Source organism: Musca vetustissima, unplaced genomic scaffold (assembly GCF_032173495.1).
Source record: "Musca vetustissima isolate MV318-11 ecotype Yass unplaced genomic scaffold, APGP_CSIRO_Mvet_v1 utg1268, whole genome shotgun sequence".
In the NCBI taxonomy this organism is placed as follows: domain Eukaryota; kingdom Metazoa; phylum Arthropoda; class Insecta; order Diptera; family Muscidae; genus Musca; species Musca vetustissima.
In genome coordinates this window covers 336,934-359,641 of record NW_026882850.1, presented here as the reverse complement: position 1 = coordinate 359,641, position 22,708 = coordinate 336,934, and the positions used below count along the sequence as shown (strand labels likewise).

At 33.5% G+C, this 22,708-nt stretch overlaps 1 protein-coding gene across 1 annotated transcript in view; it reads right to left on the bottom strand.

Moving 5' to 3' along the window:
* Positions 1–22,708, bottom strand: part of LOC133329538 (serine/threonine-protein phosphatase rdgC) — a 92,430-nt gene that overhangs the window by 47,560 nt on the left and 22,162 nt on the right. The window contains exon 2 of the mRNA XM_061538013.1: positions 2,011–2,138. Within this exon, the coding sequence (XP_061393997.1) occupies positions 2,011–2,138 (128 nt within the window). The remainder of the gene's footprint in view (positions 1–2,010; positions 2,139–22,708) is intronic.

Sequence of the window (22,708 nt, the reverse complement as noted above, 5' to 3'; positions counted from 1 at the left end):
TTGGTGCACCATTTACATAAAATCGGACGAAACTATATATATAAGAGCTATATCTTAATCTGAACCGATTTTCACGAAACTTAGCACACATCATTCTAGACTTAATTCATTACGCTGTGCCAAATTTCATGCAAATCGAATGAGATATAGGGACTTTGGTGCACCATTTACTTTAAATCGGACGAAACTATATATGGGAGCTATATCTAAATCTGGACCGATTTTCTCAAAACTAAGCACACATCATTCTAGACTTAATTCATTACGCTCTGCCAAATTTCTTGCAAATCGAAGGATATCTAGGGACTTTGGTGCACCATTTACATGAAATCGGACGAAACTATATATGGGAGCTATATCTAAATCTGGACCGATTTTCTCAAAACTTGGCAGACATCATTCTAGACTTAATTCATTACGCTCTGCCAAATTTCTTGCAAATCGAAGGATATCTAGGGACTTTGGTGCACCATTTACATGAAATCGGACGAAACTAAATATGGGAGCTATATCTAAATCTGGACCAATTTTCACGAAACTTGGCAGACATCATTCTAGACCTAATTCATTACGCTCTGCCAAATTTCGTGCAAATCGAAGGATATATAGGGACTTTGGTGCACCATTTACATGAAATCGGACGAAACTAAATATGGGAGCTATATCTAAATCTGGACCGATTTTCACGAAACTTGGCAGACATCATTCTAGACCTAAATGATTAGACTGTACCAATTTTCGTGCAAATCGTTTACATTAAATCGGTTAAATATATATATATATATATATATATGGGAGCTATATCTAAATCTGAACCGATTTTCCCCAATTTCAATAGGGTTCGTCCTTGGGCCGAATAAGTGACCTAAGCCAAATTTCATCCAATTCGGATCATAAATGCGACCTGTACTTTGTTTACAATTTAACATGGACAGACAGGCGGACGGACGGACGGACGGACATGCATAAATCGACTTAGAAAGTGATTCTATGCATATTCTCAAAAGGAACCATGTGTCTATCTCGTTTCCTTTTGCCTGTTACAAACATAAACCAAAAAAAAAATAATTGAGGTCATAATTGTCAACCACAATATATATGTTTGTCGATTAAAATTTATTTCGTCATAAATTTCATCAGAACTGTGAAACGAACAACAATTTCCAGTTAAATTTTAAATTGTAGTTTTTTTTTTTATTTTTCGTACTCGTTGTTTATTTGTTTCTCTACTTTTATGTGATATTGAATATTGCAGCCATATAAATGTTGGTCAGCATGGTTTTTTTTATTCATTTATTTTTGTAATGGCATGACGTCGATTTTTTTAGAGGTTATTTCATTTTCTACCAGGTTGTGACAAAACGAAATCGAACAAAAAAACCTGTAAATGTGAACCACAAAAATCCAACTAAATGCGACCACAAAATAACTGGGTATACAAAAAACAAACGGCTATGAAAACTATTGTTAAGGATAGAGAAAAACAGAAAAAAACTATTAGAGAAAACTAATTAACATTTTGCTATTTGGGGAGACCACAAAAATCAAATCAATGCGAATTGAAACCACAGGGTTTTACTATGGTCGTTGATTTTACGTGTAAAAATATACCAAAAGTAAACAATAAAATACAGAAAATACAAAATTTTTTATTAATTACCATGATGGCGTATACGTTGTGACAATACGTATACGCAATGGGTTACCAATATCAATAAATTTATTTTAATAGATGCCAGTCCTTAAAATATAGTCATACATTTTTAATCCCAGCTAATATTGTACCTTGTGTACCTCCTTAAAAGTATTTTTTAAGAAAACACTCCATGTGGATGATTGAAAAAGTTTTTTTTTTAAATCCATGCCTTTTGGATCTTTGAAAAAATATTTTTTAATAAATCCACACCTTGGGTATATCCCCAAAAAATGTTTTTTTAATAATAATTTTAAATATCCTTGTGAACCTCCTTAAAATATATCGATTCTTATACATATCCTATGTTTACCTACCTCCACCTGATCCTGTTCACCGGCATACTCCAAATTGGTGAATATCGACCAAGTGTAACGTCTTTTGATTTCCATGCGGGCATTGTGACGTCGATACCAGCGTTGTATAAGTAATGCGGCTTTCATGGCTGTAATGAAAAAAACCAACAACAGTAGCATAAGAAAATTATTTAATATTAATTGAATAATAAATACGATTAAATCAAATATAAAATATTTATAAAAGAGTATTGGTGCGTATACGTGATTACAACACGTATACGCACTAGAAATCCTACCCTAAATACCTCTAAATAAATGTATACGCTCTTAAAGAAAAAGTTTCCAAATCTCATGTATGTAGGTCCTCTAAAAAATATTTTTTAACACTCCACTCATATGGGTCTTTCAAAAACTATTTTAAAAACCCCGGACTTTTTATTTTTTACAAAAAAAAAAAAAAATAATCCGAGTCTTCCTAAAAAAATAAGAACATTTCCACTAGTTTGTAAGAACATTTTCTAGTTGATTCTTCTGAGAATGTCTGTAAGTATGCATGATGAGTATGCTGAAGAATATCTCTGAAAAAAAATCACGATTGAGCCCCCGTGAAGAAACTGTTCTTTAAAAAAATACAGACTTTTGGGTCTTCTGAAAAATATATATTGCAAAATCCACATTTCTGCACCTCATGAAAACATGGTCAGTGCGTATACATGATGATAACACGTATACGTTAAAGTGTCCCAATAGTAAACAATATTGACTTAAAATAGGGCAATAAAACTTAATATTAAAAAACGGTGAAACTTTTGATTATGGCATGCGACTCCTAAGAACACGTATTTGAAAATCCACGCTCGCGAGTCATCACATAAATTATTTATTTGCAAATCTCCCTTTGCGGGTTCCCCATACACATGATAGCAACACGTATACGCCTTCTGATTTATGTACAAAAATTAATTGAAAAAAAATATTCTATAAAAATCTCAATTCTGTAAAAAAATTAATATTCTGAAATAATGAAAATGTTCTCTTAAATAATGAAGATCACAATTGTAGGTCTTGTTAAAAAGTACTATACATTATGCCAAGAAGTATACGTTTAGATGTCTTCATTTTATTGTACTTAATGCTGATACTACAGATATTTTGAAATCGATTTCAAGGTTTATGGATCTTCTGAAAAATATTGAATATACATTTTTTTTTCTGTGATATAATGAAAAATATATATCATGGATGTAGCAACATGCTTCTTAGTTCCCTAAATTCATATGCCCAGCTTTGTGGGTCCTCTAAAAATATATCTTTATCTTCTCAAAATTCCAAATATAAGGTAGCTCTGAAAAATATTCTTAAATAAAATACGCTCTTAATATTTTTAAATAGAAAATCCACGCTGGAGCCGATGGGTTACCAGCCGAACTATTCAAGACTGGTGGCCAGATGCTGGTCAGCAGCATGCATCAGCTGATTAGTACAATTTGCCTGCCCAATGATTGGTACCTCAGCATGCTGTGTCTCGTGCACAAAAAAGGAGACAAGACGATATGTGCCAACTATAGAGGTATAAGTCTCCTTCCCATCGCATATAAAGTGCTATCCAATGTGCTGTGTGAACGATTGAAGCCAACGGTCAATAACATCATTGGACCATACCAATGCGGCTTCATACATGGCAAATACACATTGACCAGATTTTCACTCTGCACCAAATCCTGAAAACTACCCACGAAAAACACATCGACACATACCACCTATTTGTCGACTATAAAGCCGCATTCGACAGCCCTATCCGTTCAGAGTTGTTTAAAGCAATGTCTACGTTCGATATTCCTGCAAAATTAATACGGCTATGCAGGATAACTTTAAGTGGCACAAGGTCAGCAGTTAAAGGAAAGGACCTATCGGAGCCCTTCAATACCGAACGGGGATTCAGACAAGGTAACAGTTTGTCGTGTGATCTTTTTAACATCCTGCTGGAAAAGGTCATACGAGACGGAAAGGTGAACAGAAATGGCACTCTGTACACCAAACAACACATGTTACTCGCCTACGCAACCGATGACATCGATATAATGGGTCGAACATTGCGAACGGTAACAGCCACCTTTGAACAAATTGAGAAGTGGGTTTGCCAAAGTGGGTCTGGCAGTAAACGGCGAGAAGACCAAGCACAAGACGTCCAGTAGACTAGGACCAACTGTGGAACTTGAGAACTACAGCTTCAAGGTAGTTAAAAATTGTATATACCTCAATACCGCCATAAATAAAACGAATGACATGAGTTTTGAAGTTCGGAGAAGGATTGTGATGGCCAACAAATGCTACTTTGGTCTAAGTAAGCAGTTTAGAAACAAGGCAACCTCCCGCCAGACCAAACTCACACTTTACAAGACGCTGATACTACCCGCCATGCTGTTAAATGGATCTGAAGCATGGCTACTTATGCAAGCAGATGAGGCAGCTCTTGGAGAGTTTGAAAGAAAAATTCGGCGTCGAATGAACCACGAGCTTTACAATTTATACGCGCACATCGACATAGTCAATCGATTGTGCGAATGAATGAGAATTCCCCAGCTCAAAAGACATATAAAAGCGAGCCTACTGATGGTTCCCGTAGAAGTAGAAAACAACATCTTGGAACGTGGTCTTCCAAATTGGTGTATTTGCGCACAAGACCGTCGTGCTTGGAAATCTTTTTTAAGCTCGACTTATGGAACAACCGTTCGGTAACAAGCCAGCTAAGTAAGTAAGAAATATTTAAACGGTTTACCTAATGCGTATACATACTGACATTAAACATACGCACCAATGTCTCTTATTGGAATATTCACTCTTGTGGAAGATCTGAATAAAATTATTCTTTAAAAATAACTGCTCTTCCGACTCTTTTGAAAAATTATGTATAAGAAAAATTACGTTTTTCAGTTATTGCTATGAAAATCCATGACTTAGGGTCCTCTAAAAAATGTCCACGTTTGTGAGACTTTAAAAACAAATATTATTTGAAAATCTACGATTATTTAGAAAATATAAACTTGAAATTCCTCTGCAAAATTATTTATTTTTGGGTCTCAGAAATATTATTTCAAAGAAATTATACTCTTTGTCGGTCCTGAGAAAAATATTTATTGGAAAATCCATTGTTTTTTGATGAGGATCCTGATATTTCAACTGGGTTATCTAGTGCGCATACATACCGACACTAATCATACGCACCCATGTCTACCATAATCAAAAATCTGTTTTCAGATAAAATCGTACACATTTTCAGATCCCAATTACGAATTTTTTCTAATAAATAAAAAATCAAGGCTTGTAGATTGTTCAAAAACATTTATTTGAAAATTCAGGCTTCTAGTTACTCGGAAAAAAATATTCTTTAAACAATCCATGTTTGTGGTCCTTCTGAAAAAAATATTCACTAACAAATTCACTCAAATTATTCTCAAAATTCCTGATATAGAAATATAAAATTCCTGATAAAGAAGATTCACGATTGTGGTTCTTGAAAAATATTATTAACTAGAAAATCCACACATGTTAGATCCTGCTAAAAATAGATAATAGAAAATCAATTGGATTTTAAAGAGAAGCCTGATATTCAATTTGGTTACGTAGTGCGTATACATACCGACACTAGTCATACGCACCCATGTCTCCCATAATCAAAAACCCCTGTTTAGATAAACTTTTAAAACTTTTCATATCCCAACTATGATTTTCTTCCTCTAATAAATAAAAATGGATGTTTTATAAATCGATTTTTATTTATTAGAAAATTTGCGCTATTGATCTTAATTCCTTTTAAGAAAATTCCCGATTGCGATTGCTTCGAACAATTATTATTTCAACATTCCACATTTGTGGTTCTTCGGAAAAATATTTTCTAATAAAATCTAAGCTTAGTTGGTGCTATGAAAAAGTACTCTTCTCAAAATTCTTTATATAGAGACCTCCGAAAAGATCTTCCTTTTAAAAATAGCCTTCCATTTAAACGGGTTAGCTAGTGCGTATATATGCCGACACTAGTCATACGCACCCATGTCTTCCATAATCAAAATTCTCTGTTCAAATGAAATCGTACACGTTTTCAGGTTCCAACTAAGATTTTTTTGTAATAAATAAAAATAGTTTTTTTTTAAAATCTATTAGAAAATCCACTTTTGTGGTACTTTAACAAAATATTTATTTTAAAATTCGCGCTTGTAGTTACTCGGAAAAAATGTTATTTTAACAATCCACGTCTGTGGTCCTTCTGAAAAAATATTCACTAAAAAATTCACGCATATTGATACACTGAAAAATTATTCGTTTCAAAATTCCAGATACATAGAGACCACCGAAAAAAAATATTTCTATTAAAACTACCACCCCATTTAATCAGGTTACCTAGTGCGTATCCATACCGTCACCAGTCATACGCACCCATGCCTTCCATAATCAAAACTCCCTATTCAGATGAAATCTTAAACATTTTCATATTCCAAATACACTTTAGATTATAGAATTGAGTTAAAAATATAGTTTTTTATAAGTCTGTTTTAATTTATTAGAAAATTAAACCACTCATGGACCGAAAATTTATTCTTTCAACAATCCACTTTTGTGACCCTTCTGAAAACTATATACAGAAAAATTATGGCTTGTTGATACTGCAAAAAAAAATTATTTTTCTCAAAATTCCGAAGTGTATGACTTGTGAAAAATTATGATTTGTAAAATCCCTCCAATTTTAGCAGCTTACCTAGTGCGTATACATACCGTCACCAGTCATACGCACCCATGTCTCTCATAATCAAAAGCCCCTATTCATATGAAATCTTAAACATTATCATTTTCTATTAATATAAAATTCATTAAATAAAATTCACTAAAAGAAATTCAGACTTATGGGCGCTCTAAAAATATTTATTAGAAAATTAAAGCTAACGGGTGCTCCGAAAATTGATTCTTTCAACAATTCACGTTTGTGAACCTTCTGAAAACTATTTATAGAAAACTTATAGCTTGTTGATCCTGTAAAAAATATTCTTCTCAAAATTCCAGAGAGTGTGAATTGTGAAAAATTATTACTTTAAAAAATTTCGTCCTATTTAATCAAGCTACCTAGTGCGTATACATACCGTCACCAGTCATACGCACCCATGTCTCTCATAATCAAATCTCCATGTCAAATATCCATATCTTCAACAGTTTTTCACACTCCAAATACCGTATTTAAAATATTAAATCCATTTAATAATTATAATTCGTTGCTATAATACTATTAACATTATCCGCTTGCTTGCTTACCAGCCAAGCAGCCAGCCATCCAGCTCGCTTTACTACCAACCCAAGAATAAAGACATTTCACATTAAAGCAGAACACATTCTGCTTCACTGATTATGTATGCAATATTGTTGTTGTTGCTGTTGTATTTTTATTTCTATATTTTTTATTTTATGCTTTCAAGAAGAAGCAGAAAAAAATCATTAACAGAAAACCCAATGTTGAAAATTTATTCATCCCAGACTTGACACAACTACAACTTCAGCCCCGCCAAGTTCTCGATTTCATGGCATTTGCCATTTCTTTTTTCTCTACGCAATTATGAAAAGAGAAATCATAAAAAAAATAAACTAAATTGAATTTCTTATATCAAAATTCATGCAAATAGAAATAAAATATTTTTTGTTGTTGGTTGGTTTGTTTGCTGATCATTTACTAGTCTGGAATTTGTTCTAGCTGGAGATTTTCTGTTGTTGTGGTCATCCCTAGGATAAGAATAAAATAAAAATTATCACAACAACATCCTAGGTAAGTGTGTGGCCATTTGTAATGTTGTTTTGAGATTAGATTTGTCCCGACCGATTCGATTCCCTCGAGTGTGAATAAATTTAATGGCTGTTATTCAAATTTTGCAGCTGTCTTTGCAGATATCTGGAAATGACCACGAGCTTCAAAAAAAAAATATGTAAATGAAATGCTACAAAAACAACAAATGTTTGATAATTTATTTACATGATATTATAGGGGGTCATTATGGTTTGTTTTTGCTTCTTAAGTGAAAGAGATCAAGAAACTGAAGTGAAGATTTCAAAAAAAAAAAAAGATAATAAAATTTTGAGGCGTATAAGTTATGACGGTACTCATACGCCCCTAACGCATGAATTCCGTTTTCGACAATTATTGATTAGAAAATCCACGTTTGTGGGTCTTCTGAAAAATTATTTATTAGAAAATCCACCTCTGAGGGTTCTCTGAAAAATATTGGAAAAATTAACCTTAGCTTGTGGGCCTCTAAAAATTATTTATTTCAAAATTCACATTTTTTTTATTCTTCCTAAAATTCCTAGCAAAGAGATCTCCAAAAAGATCTATCTTTAAAAAGTAGCCCGCCATTTAAACTGGTTACCTAGTACGTATACATACCGACACCAGTCATACGCACCCATGTCTTCCATAATCAAAATTATTTATTAGCAAATCCACTTCTGAGAGTTCTTTGGAAAATGATTGAATAGCAAATCCACGCTGCTGGGGCCTCTAAAAATTATTTATTGCAAAATCCACACATTTGGGTCTGGTGAAGAAATATTTAATAAAAATTCTATCATACGTGGGACCCAAAACTGTTCTATTAGTATAAATCCTCGAGTTGAGAAGAAAAAATATTTATTACAAAATTCACACTTGTAGGCCCACCGAAAAAATATTCTTTCAGAAATCCACGCATGTGGGTGTTCTAAAAATTAGGAATTATGGTATCTACACACGGAATCTCCTCTGAGAAATGATTTATTAAACAAATTCGCACTTATAAATCATCAGTACATTGTTACAATTTAACATCGACAGACAGACACCTTAAATACAAAAATATTATTTTAAAAATCCGCATGAATATGGGTCCTCTGAAAAATTATTTATTAGAGAAGGTATTCTAATAACATTTACTTCCACATCCTCGATTGTGTGTCCTCTGAAAAATTATTTATTAGAGATTATCATTTCCTTCAGGTAAATATAAAAAATCCTTTACTTTGGTTTTATAAATATAATTTTACGCTTTATTCCGGTTCTGACAAGTCATTCCTTTTAAATGTTTGTCTATTTAAACTAATCATCTAGGGGCGTATACGTACTGACACTTAGCATACGCACCCATGTATCTTATAATCAAAACTTCGAGATGAGAAAAAATCATATGGCGTATACATACCGACACTAATCATACGCACCAACGTCTCTCATAATCAATGTTATTGCTTTTTATGACCCATAGTTTTGGATCTTTTGAAAATGTATTTATTAGAGAATTCACGCTTCCGAATCGACTAAAATCCTACATTGTGGGTCCTCTTAAAAAATATTGAGAAAAATATTCTTTAGAAATAGACGTTTTTGGGTCTTTCGACAGATAATTTATTAGAAAAATCACGCATGCGGATCTTCCGAAAAATTATTTATTAGAAAATTGGCTTTTGTGGCCCCTTCTGAAATAGTTCTTAATAGAAAACCCATAATTTATAATTCCTCTCTCAAACCATTCCTTTAAAATTTCGTTTATTTGACCTGGCTATTTATGGCGTATTATTATTAGTACATCCATATTTTTGTAAAAGGACCACAATTTGAGACCAAGATATTCTTAAAAATCATCGCTTGGATCCAATGAACAAAATATGAGTGCGTATACAACATGGTAATATGCATACGCCTAGATATCCTATAGAAGCATGTGAGTCGCCTGCAAAGGAATATTCCTTGACAAGTCCCAAGCTATACCATTCTGAGTAATATAAAACAAATATAATATCATGCCCTTAGTTATGAATCTTCTGAAGAAGAATATCTCTGTGGGTACGGTGCAAAAAACATTAATTTGAAAATTTACGCTTCTGAATCCTCTCAAAAAATATTGAGAAAAGTAACAGATGTATGGCTCGTTTTAAAAAATATTTTGTACAAAATCAATGGGTTGGGACCCTTGAATAAATATTTAATAGAAAAACCAGGTTCGTGCAAAATAATATAGGAAATACTACACTACTGGCTCTTGAGTGCGTATACATGACGACAATACGTATACGCCTAGACATCCTCATTAACCAAAATATGAATATATGAGTGCGTATACATGACGACAATACGTATACGCCTAGACATCCTCATTAACCTAAATATATTCATATTTATTTAACCAGTATGGACGGCGCCGACTATATGATACCTTTTACCACTTTGGCTATATTCAAGAGATGCATCCTAACAGACCTCGCATTTTTGAAGGACCATTGACATGAAAGTGAACTACTTTGCATATATGATCTGTGTCTATATGTGAACCGACCTAACCGAACGATTAATAACCAGGTACATTTTTAAATTTATATCGTTTATAATTCATCGAAATAATCCAACCCTATAAAATACATATTTTTGATCAGCGTAAAATTCTATGACGGATTAATCATGTTGTCCAGCCTCTAAACGACAACATAGATTTTGTACAAAATATGTTTTGCCTGCAGGCAGATCAAGTTCGAGGATAATATATATCGGTCCACGCATAGGCATCATTTCGTGTTCTTAACTTTCGCCTAAATTTGGTACAATGGGTTCTTAAATTTGACTATTTATATGGTAGCTATATCTAAATCTGAACCGATTTCAATAACACTTAGCACACGTTAGGCCACACCAACATTAGTACGTTGTGTAAATTGTTTTGCCAATCGGACTAAATGTGACTCTTTGGTGAACCATTTGCTAAAAATCGGACGAAAATATATATGGCAGCTATATCTAAATCTGAACCGATTTTTCCCAATTTCAATAGGGTTCGTCTCTGGCCCAAATAAATGAGCTGTGCCAAATTTCATCCAATTCGAATAATAAATGCGATCTGTACTTTCTTTACAATTTAACATGACGGACGGACAGACGGACATGCATAAATCGAAAGTGATTCCATGCATATTCTCTTCTATAATCAAAAAGCCGAATTTGTATAAAAAATTCTAAAAATGTCCGCTATAAATACATTTTTAAAATATTACATGCAATTAGTTATAATCTAAAAAAACATGGAATCCTAGTTCTCGAAAAAGAAAATTAAATTAATATTTGTGTGTACCCAAAAATAAAAATTCTTAAAAATGCCAAGGATACGCTAAGAAAATATTCATAAAAAAGTCAAACCTCGAGGGTCCTCTGAAAAAAAAAATATTTATTTAAAAATCCTCACTAATAGGACCTCTGAATTTTTAACTAAAAAAACTCCACGCTTAAGGCTACTATGAATCTACACTAATTCAAGAATGTCTCTATGAAAAACTCAACAACCCTTGAAGATATAGCCGATTTATTGTGCTAGTCACGGCAAGAGGGCTTCTCAAAATTTTAAACGCATTTTTCTCCAAACAGCGTTTTTGCGCATGGCGGGCACGATAAGTCAAAAACTAATAATCCCATCGATTCCAAATTTTGGGACGTTTCTATGTGAGTGCATAGCTGTCGTATGGACTAGGATAAATCCAATCGGTCAAGATCTTCCTTGCGATGTCAATAATCCTAGTTTATACGGGAGCCCTTTCTATCGCCGTTGGAATTTTCGAATTCCGATGTTCCAGTGAGGAGTTATCATGCCCGCCATCAAAAATAAGGACTTTTCTTTAATCCCATAAAACAACAAAACAAACAAAAAATTTTGTAAATTATTCTAATTTTCCTTTAAATCTTGAAATATATATCTGCAAAGTTACAAACCTTAACATGCTTTGGTATTGATTTACCAGCCCATAGAAAATCTTGAAAATTTAAAATCGAGAATGGGGGGTTCCCTTAATCTACCCTTTGTGTTGGTCCCTGATTATTCTTAAAACATATACGCCCTGTGTTGGTCCCTGAAAACCCCTTAAAGCATTTTCTTAAAATCAACGTCTTGTGTAAATTCATTTAAATCTACGACTTATGTGGACCCTAAAAAATTATCTATAACCAGTAAGGAAAGTAGTAAAGTCGGAAGGGGCCGACTATATGATACCCTTCACCACTATGGATATATTAAACAGGACTATTAACATGAAATTGGATGAAATAAAATATGTGATATTTATCTAAATGTGAATCTACCTATATATCCATAAGTTATATAAATCGACTTCAATCAAATATAAATAGGTTATCTGTTGGGCTATGTCTGTACTTCTAGAAAACGCAACTACGTAATTCTATGCTCAATTTTGTACGTTGTGCAAAATTTGATGTCAACCTGACTAGCATGAAGAGTTTGATGTCCAATTTACTTAAAATCGGGCGAAAATATATATGGAAGCTCTATCCAAATATATCGAAGGATATATAGGGACTTTGGTGCACCATTTACATGAAATCGGACGAAACTATATCTGAATCTGGGCCGATTTTCTCGAAACTGGGCAGACATCATTCTAGGCTCAATTCAGTACGTTATGCCAAATTTCCTGCAAATCGAAAGATATATAGGGACTTTGGGGCACCATTAACATGAAATCGGACGAAACTATATATGGGAGCTATATCTAAATCTGGACCGATTTTCGCGAAACTGGGCAGACATCATTCTAGCCTCAATTCAGTACGTTATGCCAAATTTCATGCAAATCGAAAGATATATAAGGACTTTGGCACACCATTTACCTTAAATCGGAGGAAGATATATATGGGAGCTATATCTAAATCTGAACCGATTTTCACGAAACTTTGCACACATCATTCTAGACTTAATTCAGTGCGCTATGCCAAATTTCGTGGTACGCCATTTACCAAAAATCGGCCGAAACTATATATGGGAGCTATATCTAAATCTGAACGGATTTTCACGAAACTTGGCACACATCTTTCGTGGCTCAATTCAGTACGCTATGCCAAATTTCGTGCAAATCGAAAGATTTTCAGGGTCTAAAGTCCGTAAATCGGGCAAAAATATATATGGGAGCTATATCTAAATCTGAACCGATTTTTCCCAATTTCAATAGGGTTCGTCCTTGGGCCAAACAAATGAGCTGTGCCAAATTTCATCCAAATCGGATCATAAATGCGACCTGTACTTTGTTTACAATTTAACATGGACAGACGGACAGACAGACGGACGGACGGACATGCATAAATCGATTCAGAAAGTGATTCTATGCATATTCTCAAAAGGAACCATGGGTCTATCTCGATTATTTTTGCCTGTTACAAACATATGCACAAAGACATAATACCCTGTACCACAGTGTGGTGAAGGGTATAAAAATATGCTGTTGTCACAACTCATACGCCCAAGTGTCTGGCTTTGAAAATATTGCCTTTTCGATTTGCAACCTGTCATATTTTTTATTTATTTTTTGCTTTTTGGTGATGAAATAAAAAATACAAAATGTACATACTCTGTATGGGATCGAGCGGTTTCGGTTTCACTGGTAAACAACCCATCGAAATGAAATTGTTTTTCAATTTGGTTAAGAGGCCAGAATTTGGTGAACCCATGAAGGCAATTAATGTCCGCAAGCACTTCAAGATTTTTTTTCGACACTCAATATTCAATTAAAATTCACAGAAAAATCGGCAAGCTCAAATATTTTGTTTATTTCACGTCACTTTTGCAAAACGAAATTTAATCACTTGAGTTAAAAATGGTGAGTATTTTTCTTATTCCATAGAAGCTCTTCAGCTATCTGTAGTTCACATCCAGGGTTTTTTTCAATTCGTATGTTTTTTTATTTTCGTTTTCAATATTTTTTTTTTGATTTATTTTATTTCCAAATTTCCATAATTTCACTTTTTCCAATAATTTATGTCAAAAACAGATTGGTGTCTTCTATTATATCTATTCTTGCCGATAATGAGCGGTAAAGAACAAAAATATGTTTTTCCTTTCCTTTGTTTTATTTTATTATTATTATTTGTTATCGACTCTGTCGAACACAACTGACAGCTTGAATATTTACCATTGAACTGTTGTTCCATAATTTCGTAAGTAGCCTTTTCAATGAACTTTACGTGTCTGTCTGGCGGCAATTCCACCCTGCTCTACTCGCCCTCTCTGCGGTTAACAAGTGTTTATTCCAAGCGTAGCTATACAAATGGATAGAAAGAAGAGTACCCTGTGGTATGAGCTCCCTGATGGTCACGGAAGGTCTATGACGAGTCTATTATTTTCTCACAATGTTTAACCACTCATTTGCAGGTGCCACAATTGACTATTATGGCCGCAGCGATACCGCCAATGGCTTATGGGAGAAACAAAACAAAAACTTATATACGCCCACATATGTTCGGAACAAGGTTTCCGTTTTTGTTTCTCCTCTCCATATATTTCTCTTTACACTGTGCGGCAACAAATTCTGGGTATTGTATAAAATATACTCTGTTGTACCTAGGGGCGTATGACTGGTGACAGTAATCATACGCACCCACACACATTAGCATCACAGGCAACATGGTATGGGCGTAAAAAGGCATTAAATTGTCGATGTGGACAATTACTTGCAGATGACACAACAAATAGGGTATGTTGGCACTTAGAGAAAATGGTTCTCAGGGCAAATAGACTAAGTCGAATATAGAAAAGATAAGGGAAATAAAAAACAACACGTATAATTAATCAAAATTAAAGAAAATGTTAATTGTTTTTATACCAAGTTCAGGGTCCATATTTTGGAGTAAGTAGTAAATCTACAAACTTTTCTTATTCGAAGACCCATAATGAAATTCGATGAGGAACATTTTTTCCATTGACATAATGCCTCTAAAATGACGGACATAGCTGCAATGGCCTCTGCAAAATTATTACTGAGGAAATTTTGAATAGCCATTTTCTGTTAGGTTTTTCCAAATGTCATGACAAATTTTGAGATACTTATTGAATCTACAGTTTACACTTATTCAGGGACTTATAGTAAAATTTGATAGGGATTATTTTTTCCATTGACATCTATGACCTGAAACCTAGTCTTATTGGTGAAATCGGCCCATAGTCAAAGTACTCAAAATCACGCCTAAAAAGCTAACATTTTCGTACCAAATTCAGGGTGATATTTTGTGTATATGTATTCAATCTACAGACTTCGGTTATTCGAAGACCCATAGTGAAATTTGATGAAGAATATTTCTTCCATTGACATAATGCCTCTAAAACGTAGGACATAGCTGCAATGGCCTCTGCAAAATTATTACTGAGGAAAATTTGAATAGCCATTTTCTGTAAGGTTTTTCTAATTATCATGACAATTTTTGAGGTACTTATTGAATCTACCGTATAAACTTATTCGGGGACTTATAGTGAAATTCGATGGAGATTATTTTTTCCATTAACAACAATGACCTAAAACATACTCTTATGGGTGAATTCGGCCCATATTCAAAGTACTCAAAATCACGTCTAAAAAGCTATCATATTCGTACTAAATTCAGGGTAACATTTTGTGTGTTTTTATTATATCTACAAACTTCGATTATTCGGAAACACCTAGTGAAATTCGTTGAAGAATATTTCTTTCATTGACATAATGCCTCTTAAATGCAGCGCAGAGCTGCAATGGCCTGTGCAAAATTATTACCGAGGTAAATTTGTATAACGATTTTTTTACGAATTTTCTAATTATCATGCAATTTTAAGAAATACCTATTGGATCTACAGTTTATAATTGATCAGGGACTTGCAGTGAAATTCGATAGAGATTATTTTTTCCATTAACAACAATGACCTATAACATAGTCTTATAGGTGAATTCGGCCCATATTCAATGTACTCAAAATTACAACTAAAAAGCTAACATTTTCGTACCAAATTCAGGGTAACATTTTGTGTGTTTTTATTATATCTACAAACTTCGATTATTCGGAAACACCTAGTGAAATTCGTTGAAGAATATTTCTTTCATTAACATAATGCCTCTTAAATGCAGGACAGAGCTGCAATGGTCTCTGCAAAATTATTACTGATGTAAATTTGTATAACCATTTTTACACGAATTTTCTAATTGTCATGGCAAATTTTTAGACACCTATTACAGCTACAACTTACAGATGTTCAGAGACTTATAGTGAAATTTTATAAAGATTATTTTTCACATTGACATCTTTTACCTAAAGCCTCGTTTTATTGACGAATTCGGTATTAAGGTATTAAATATTTAGGTATTAAATCTACAGACTTCGGTTATTCGGAGACCCTTAGCGAAATTTTATGAAGAACATTTCTTTCCTTTACATAACCCCGCTAAACTGTAGCGAAGAAGCACAGTGGCGCCCAACAATATAATAGTAAAGGCAATTTGCAATATAAAATTTTTCGATTAATTTTCACATTGTCAATCAAAATTTCGGGATAAATATTATAGCTACAGACTACATTGGAACGGTGGCCCATAACCAAATTTAATGGGGATTATTTCCTCCCTTTACAGCTAAGCCCTAAAGTTACAACTTTTTTGTGAATTTGGACCACACTTGAAGTGCACAAAACGGGGTTTAAAAGTCGGCACTTCTTGTCACAACTTATCATGTATATTTTGTGGTTATAGATATAATACTACAGATTTCTGTTCTTCAGAAACCTTTAGTGGAATTTTATGGAGAATATTTCTTTCCTTAACATTACCCCCCTAAAATGCAGGACAGAGCTGTAATGGCCCCCAATAATGTAGTACTGAAGAAAATTGGAATAGCTATTTTTTGTGTGGGTTTTCCTTATTGTCATTGGTATTTCAGAGATACCTATTCAATTTACAGCCTATAATTGCTCGGGGACTTATAGTGAAATTCGATAAAGATTATTTTTTTCATTAACACCACTAACCTAAAACATAGTCTTATTGGTTAAATCCACCCATATTCGAAGTACTTAAAATTACATCTAAAAAGCTAACATTTTTGTAAGGAATTCAGGGTGAAATTTTTAGGGGTTGTATTAAAGCTACAGATTTTTGTTATTTGACGACCCCTAGTGAAATTCCATAAAGAATATTTCTTCTATTGACATCATACCGCTAAAGTGCACGGCAGGTCTATAAAGGCCCCCACCAAATTAATACTGAAGAAAATGGCAATAGATACATTTTTCGATTAATTTTCAAATTGTCTCGCTTAATTTCGGGATAAATATTATAGCTACAGATATCTTTCGGACTACGACCCTTAGTAAAATTTGACGAGGAATATTTTCTCTATTAAAATCTAAACCATACTGCAAAGTCTTATTAGCCAAATCGGCCAAATGCGGAAATACTCAAAAGAGAGTTAGAAAGGCAGGTAATTTTGTAACAATTTCTCATCGATATTTTGTGGATATCTATTATATATACAGAATTTTGTTATTCGGAGACCTATAGTAAAATTTGATGGAGAATATTTCCACCATTGACATTATACCGCTAACATGCAGGGGAAGGTTGTAATAGCCCCCAGTAAATTGATACAGAGGATCCTGACAAAAAACACCTTTTTGCATTAATTTTCAAATTGTCACCTATAATTTCGGGATAAATATTCCAGCTACAGACATATTTGTGAAGGTGACAAGTTTTGAAATTCGATGGAGATTATTTTCTCCACTGACATCTAAACCCTATTAAAAAGTCTTATTAGTATAATCGGCCAAATGTCGAAATACTCAAAATGAGGCTAAAATGTAAGCGATTTTGTAACATTTTCTCATCGATATTTTGTGGAGATCTGTTATATCTACAGATTTTTGTTATTCGGAGATCCACAGTGAAATTCGACGAGGAATATTTTTTCCATTAACATTATACCGTTAAAATGCAGCAGAGGGGTGCAATGGCCCCTAGCAAAGTGGCACTGAGAAAAAAATCCAAATCTACTTTTTTGGTATATTTTTTCTTTTATCACCGATAATTTCAGTATACATATTATAGCTACACATATCCTTGTAACGGAACCCCCTAATAAAATTCGATAAAGATTATTTTCTCCATTGATAGCTACACCCTAATGTTTAAATTTGTTGTTGAATTTGTCCCAAATAGGAAATATTTAAAAAGGGGGTTAAAAACTAAGCAATTTTGTAACAACTTCTTATCGATATTTTGTGGAAATCTATGATATCTACAGATTTGTGTTATTCGGAGGCTCATAATGAAATTTGATCGAGAATATTTCTCCCATTGACATTATACCGCTAAAATGCAGGGGAGGGGTGTAATGACCCCTAGCAAAGTAGCATTGAGAAAACATTTTAAATCTATTATTTTGGTATATTTTTCAATTGTCACCTACAAAATCAGGATATATATTATAGCTACGCATATCCTTGCAACGGAAATGTCTTATGTAATTAGATGAAGATAATTTTCTCAATTGACAGTTACACCCTAAAGTTACACCTTGTTGGTGAATTTGGTCCAAATAGGAAATACTCAAAAAGGAATAAAAAAGCAAGCAATTTTGTACAAATTTATCATCGATATTTTGTGGAGATCTATTATATCTACAAATATCTATTATTCAGAGACCCACAATGGAATTCGATGAGGAATATTTCTTCTATGAACATTATACTGCTAAAATGGAGCGGTGGGGTGTAATGGCCCCCAGCAAAGTAGCCCTGCGAAAAATCCTTGAAATCTACTATTTTCGTATATATTTCCAATTGTCATCGATAATTTCGGGATACTTATTATAGCTACACATAGCCTTGCAACGGAACGCTCTACTGAAATTTGATAAAGATTATTTTCTCCATTGACGGCTACACCCTAATGTTAAGCCTTGTTGGTGAATTTGCCCCAAATTGGAAATACTGAAAAGGGAGTTAAAAAAACCAAGTAATTTTGTAACATTTTCTTATCTATATTTTGTGGAGATCTATTATATCTACATCTTTGTGTTATGCGGAGACCCCAAGTGAAATTTGATAGAGAATATTTCTTCCATTGACATTATACCGCTAAAATGCAGGAGAGGGGAGTAATGGCCCCTAACAAAGTAGTACTAAGGAAAATTTTAACATACACTTTTTTGGCTTATTTTTCCAATTGTCACCCAAAATGTCGGGATAAATATTATAGCTATAGACATCCTTAAAAGGGCGACCCATAGTGAAATTTGATGACGATTATTTTCTCCATTGGTATCAATCGCCTAATGAAAAGCCTTATTAGTTAAATCGGCCCATATTTAAAATGCTTAAAATGGGGTCAAAAAAGCAAGCAATTTCGTCCCTTGTTAATAACGATATTTTTGGAATTTCTATTATATGTACAGATTTTTGTTATTCGGAGACCCTTAGTGAAATTTTATATAGAATATTTCTTCAATAGACATCATATCTCTAAAACGAAAAAGAAGGGTAGCAATGGCCCTTGTAAGATTGCTACTAAAGACCAGATACATAAAATATGATAATGGTTTAATATTTAAATAGTCCCCATATATTTTTCAAGGATATTCAGAGCTATTACTAAGGACTTTTAGGGCATGTAATATTTTTGGGAGCAAAGTTTTTTTAAAAACATTTTTTTAAAGTTTTCTTAGAATATTTTTTTTTAATTCCCGACTTATTCCATTTGCCCCACTAACCATCAATATTGTGCGATTTTTTTCAAAACTTTTTGTGTCTTTTTAGTTTCGAGTGTAATAGTGTTAACCTTCTTCCTTTCCTTCCTGCCTGCCTTTCTTCCTTCCTCTTGACATTTCTTTAATGTTTATTTTTTCTCTGTTTCCTTTCTACTTTTTCTTTATGTTTATGTCGCAAAGTAGACTGAAAAGAAAAGAACACATGCCAGACTTGTAATACTTTTTCTTTGTTGTAAATATAGCCCTGTTCTACTTATCCCGCACACCCCGCTTTTTCATGAGGTTCTAAAGTACCTGATGGAAATGGAGGTTCGGTATTTTCGCCTCCTACTTATTGCTGTCTGCGGTTGTAACAGCTTGTGGTTGAGGTTTAGACCGACCGACCGACTCGACCAAGGAAATATACTATGGTACCATCAAGCCAACTGGCCACTGATGTTCCACATTCTATTATTTTTTTTTCTAAACCTAACCTTTGTCTGTCTGTGAGAAGACCATTATGTGGCATTTTATTTTGTTTTTTGTTTCAATTCCCTCTCCAGACAGTGATGACAAATAACCACTCATACATACGTTCTAAATAGCAAAGACGAAGTAGAAGAAGAGGACACACAAAACAATAGAATTGTATAATAATATGATAGACGTATAAATTAAATATAAATTTGTTGCTTACATCCACACACACGCACACTCACGCAAACACATAGTGGTATTCATATGTAAACAGGACAATATATGTTTATTTGCATACAGATGTTTGTGACATAAACACCAAGGGAACGGTGCAAAGGGGGGAAGAAGGATAACTGTCACCCTCAAGTGTTGTAATAAATATGCATATTTGAAGAGCTCACACATATGAGGCATATCAGGACGAAAAATTTGAAATGTTTTCAAAAAATATTCTAGAAAGTATTCAGACCTTGAAAAGCCCCCAAAAAAAGGTATATTCTTTAATAGTCCAAACCTTGCGAAGGCTTAAAAAATGGAGAGTAACAGATCCTTGGAAAAATTATTATTCCACACCTTGAGAAGCCATTAAAAATATTTGTGATAGCTCGGAGATCTCTTAAAAGACAGATATTGTGGACAAAATTAACTAAAACCTCGATTTTTGTAACTTGCCTTTAGTAGCAATTTTGTAGGGACCATTATATCCCCTCTTCTTCATTTTAGGGGTATGATGCCAATGGAAAAAATATTCTATATCAAATTCCACTTATGGTCTTCGAATAACAGAAATTTGTAGATAATATATATAATCCGAAATATCGCCAATAAATAAAGACAAAAATAGTAGCTTTTTTGACCCCATTTTAAGCACTTTACATTTGGGTCGAATTTTCCAATAAGATTCTCCATTAGGTGATAGAAGCCAATAGATAAAATAATCTCCATCAAATTTCACTATAAGTCTCCGTTTCACCGATATAGGTAGCCATAATACATACCTCCCAAATATCGGTGACAATTGGAAAATTAAACCAAAAAATTAAATATTTATGCTATCTTCAGTACTACTTTGTTAGGGGCCATTACACCCCCTCCCCTGCATTTTAGGGGGTAGATATAAAGGTAAGAAATATTCTACATCTAATTTCACTTGAGGTCTACGAACAACAGAAATCTGTAGATATAACACATATCCACAATATATCGGTGCGAAATTGTTACAAATTCGGTTGCTTTTTTATCGCCCTTTTGAGCATTTTCATTTGGAGCAAATTTAATCATGAACACGTTACTTTAGGGTGTCGCTGCCAATGGAGAAAATCTAATCTTCATTAAATTTCACCATAGGTCACCGTTCGGAAAATGTCAGTTGCTATAATATTTATACCGCATTTATCGATGACAGTATATCATTTTATGAAAAAAATGTATCAATTGTAATTTTCCTCAGTACAACTTTGTTAGGGGCCATTGCACCCCCTCCTCTGCATTTTAGTGGGTTCATATAAAGGTAAGAAATACTCTACATCAAATTTCACTAAGGGTCTACGGACAATAGAAATCGGTAAATCTAACATATACCCATAAAGTATCGATGCGAAATTTTTACAAATTTGGTTGTTTTTTTACCGCCCTTTTGAGCACTTCCACTTGGAGCCAACTCCAGCATTAACGCTTTACTTTAGGGTGTCGCTGTCAATGAAAAAAATAATCTTCATCAAATTTCACTATAGGTCACCGTTCGAAAGATATCTGTAGCTGTAATATCTATATCGAAATTATCGATGACAATTTAAAAATAATCAAAAAATGTATCAATTGTCTTTTTCCTCAGTACTACTTTTGTTAGGGGCCAATACACCCCTCCCCTGCATTTTAGGAGGTTGATATAAAGGTAAGAAATATTATACATCAAATTTCACTAAGGGTCTCCGAACAACAGAAATATGTAGATCTAATATATATCCACAAAATATCGATTCGAATTTTTTACAAAAGTGGGTGCTTTTTTACCACCTTTTTGAGCATTTCCATTTGGAGTCAATTTCATCAACAAGGCGTTGCTTACGGGCTAAGCTGTCAATTAAGAAAATAATCTCCATCAAATTTTACTACAGGTCACCGTCCGAAAGATATCTGTAGCTGTAAAATCTATACCGAATTTATGGATGACAATTAAAAAATTTATCAAAAAAATTATCAATTGCCATTTTCCTCAGTACAACTTTGTTAGGGGCGATTACACCCCTCCGCAGCAATTTAGCGAGGTTATGTTAAAGAAGGAAATCTTCTCCATTAAATTTCACTAAGGGTCTCCGAATAACAGAAATCTCGAGATATAATATATATCCTCAAAAAATCGACAACAACATCTTACAAAATTGTTTGCCTTTTTAACCCTCTTTTGAGAGTTTTCATTTGGAACCCATTTCATTTGGAACCCATTTCATTTAGAACCCATTTAGCTGTCAATGGAGAAAATAGTCCTCATCAAATTCCACTGCAGGTCGCTGTTCGGAAGATGTCTATAGCTATAATATTTATATCGAAAATATCGGTGACAATTTGGAAATTAATGTAAAAATTATATACCGGAAAGTTTATTTAGTATTACTTTTGAGTAGGCCATTTCATCCCCTCCGCTGCATTTTTGCAAGGTAATGTTAAGGGGCAAAATATTCTCTATTAAATTTCACTCAGGGT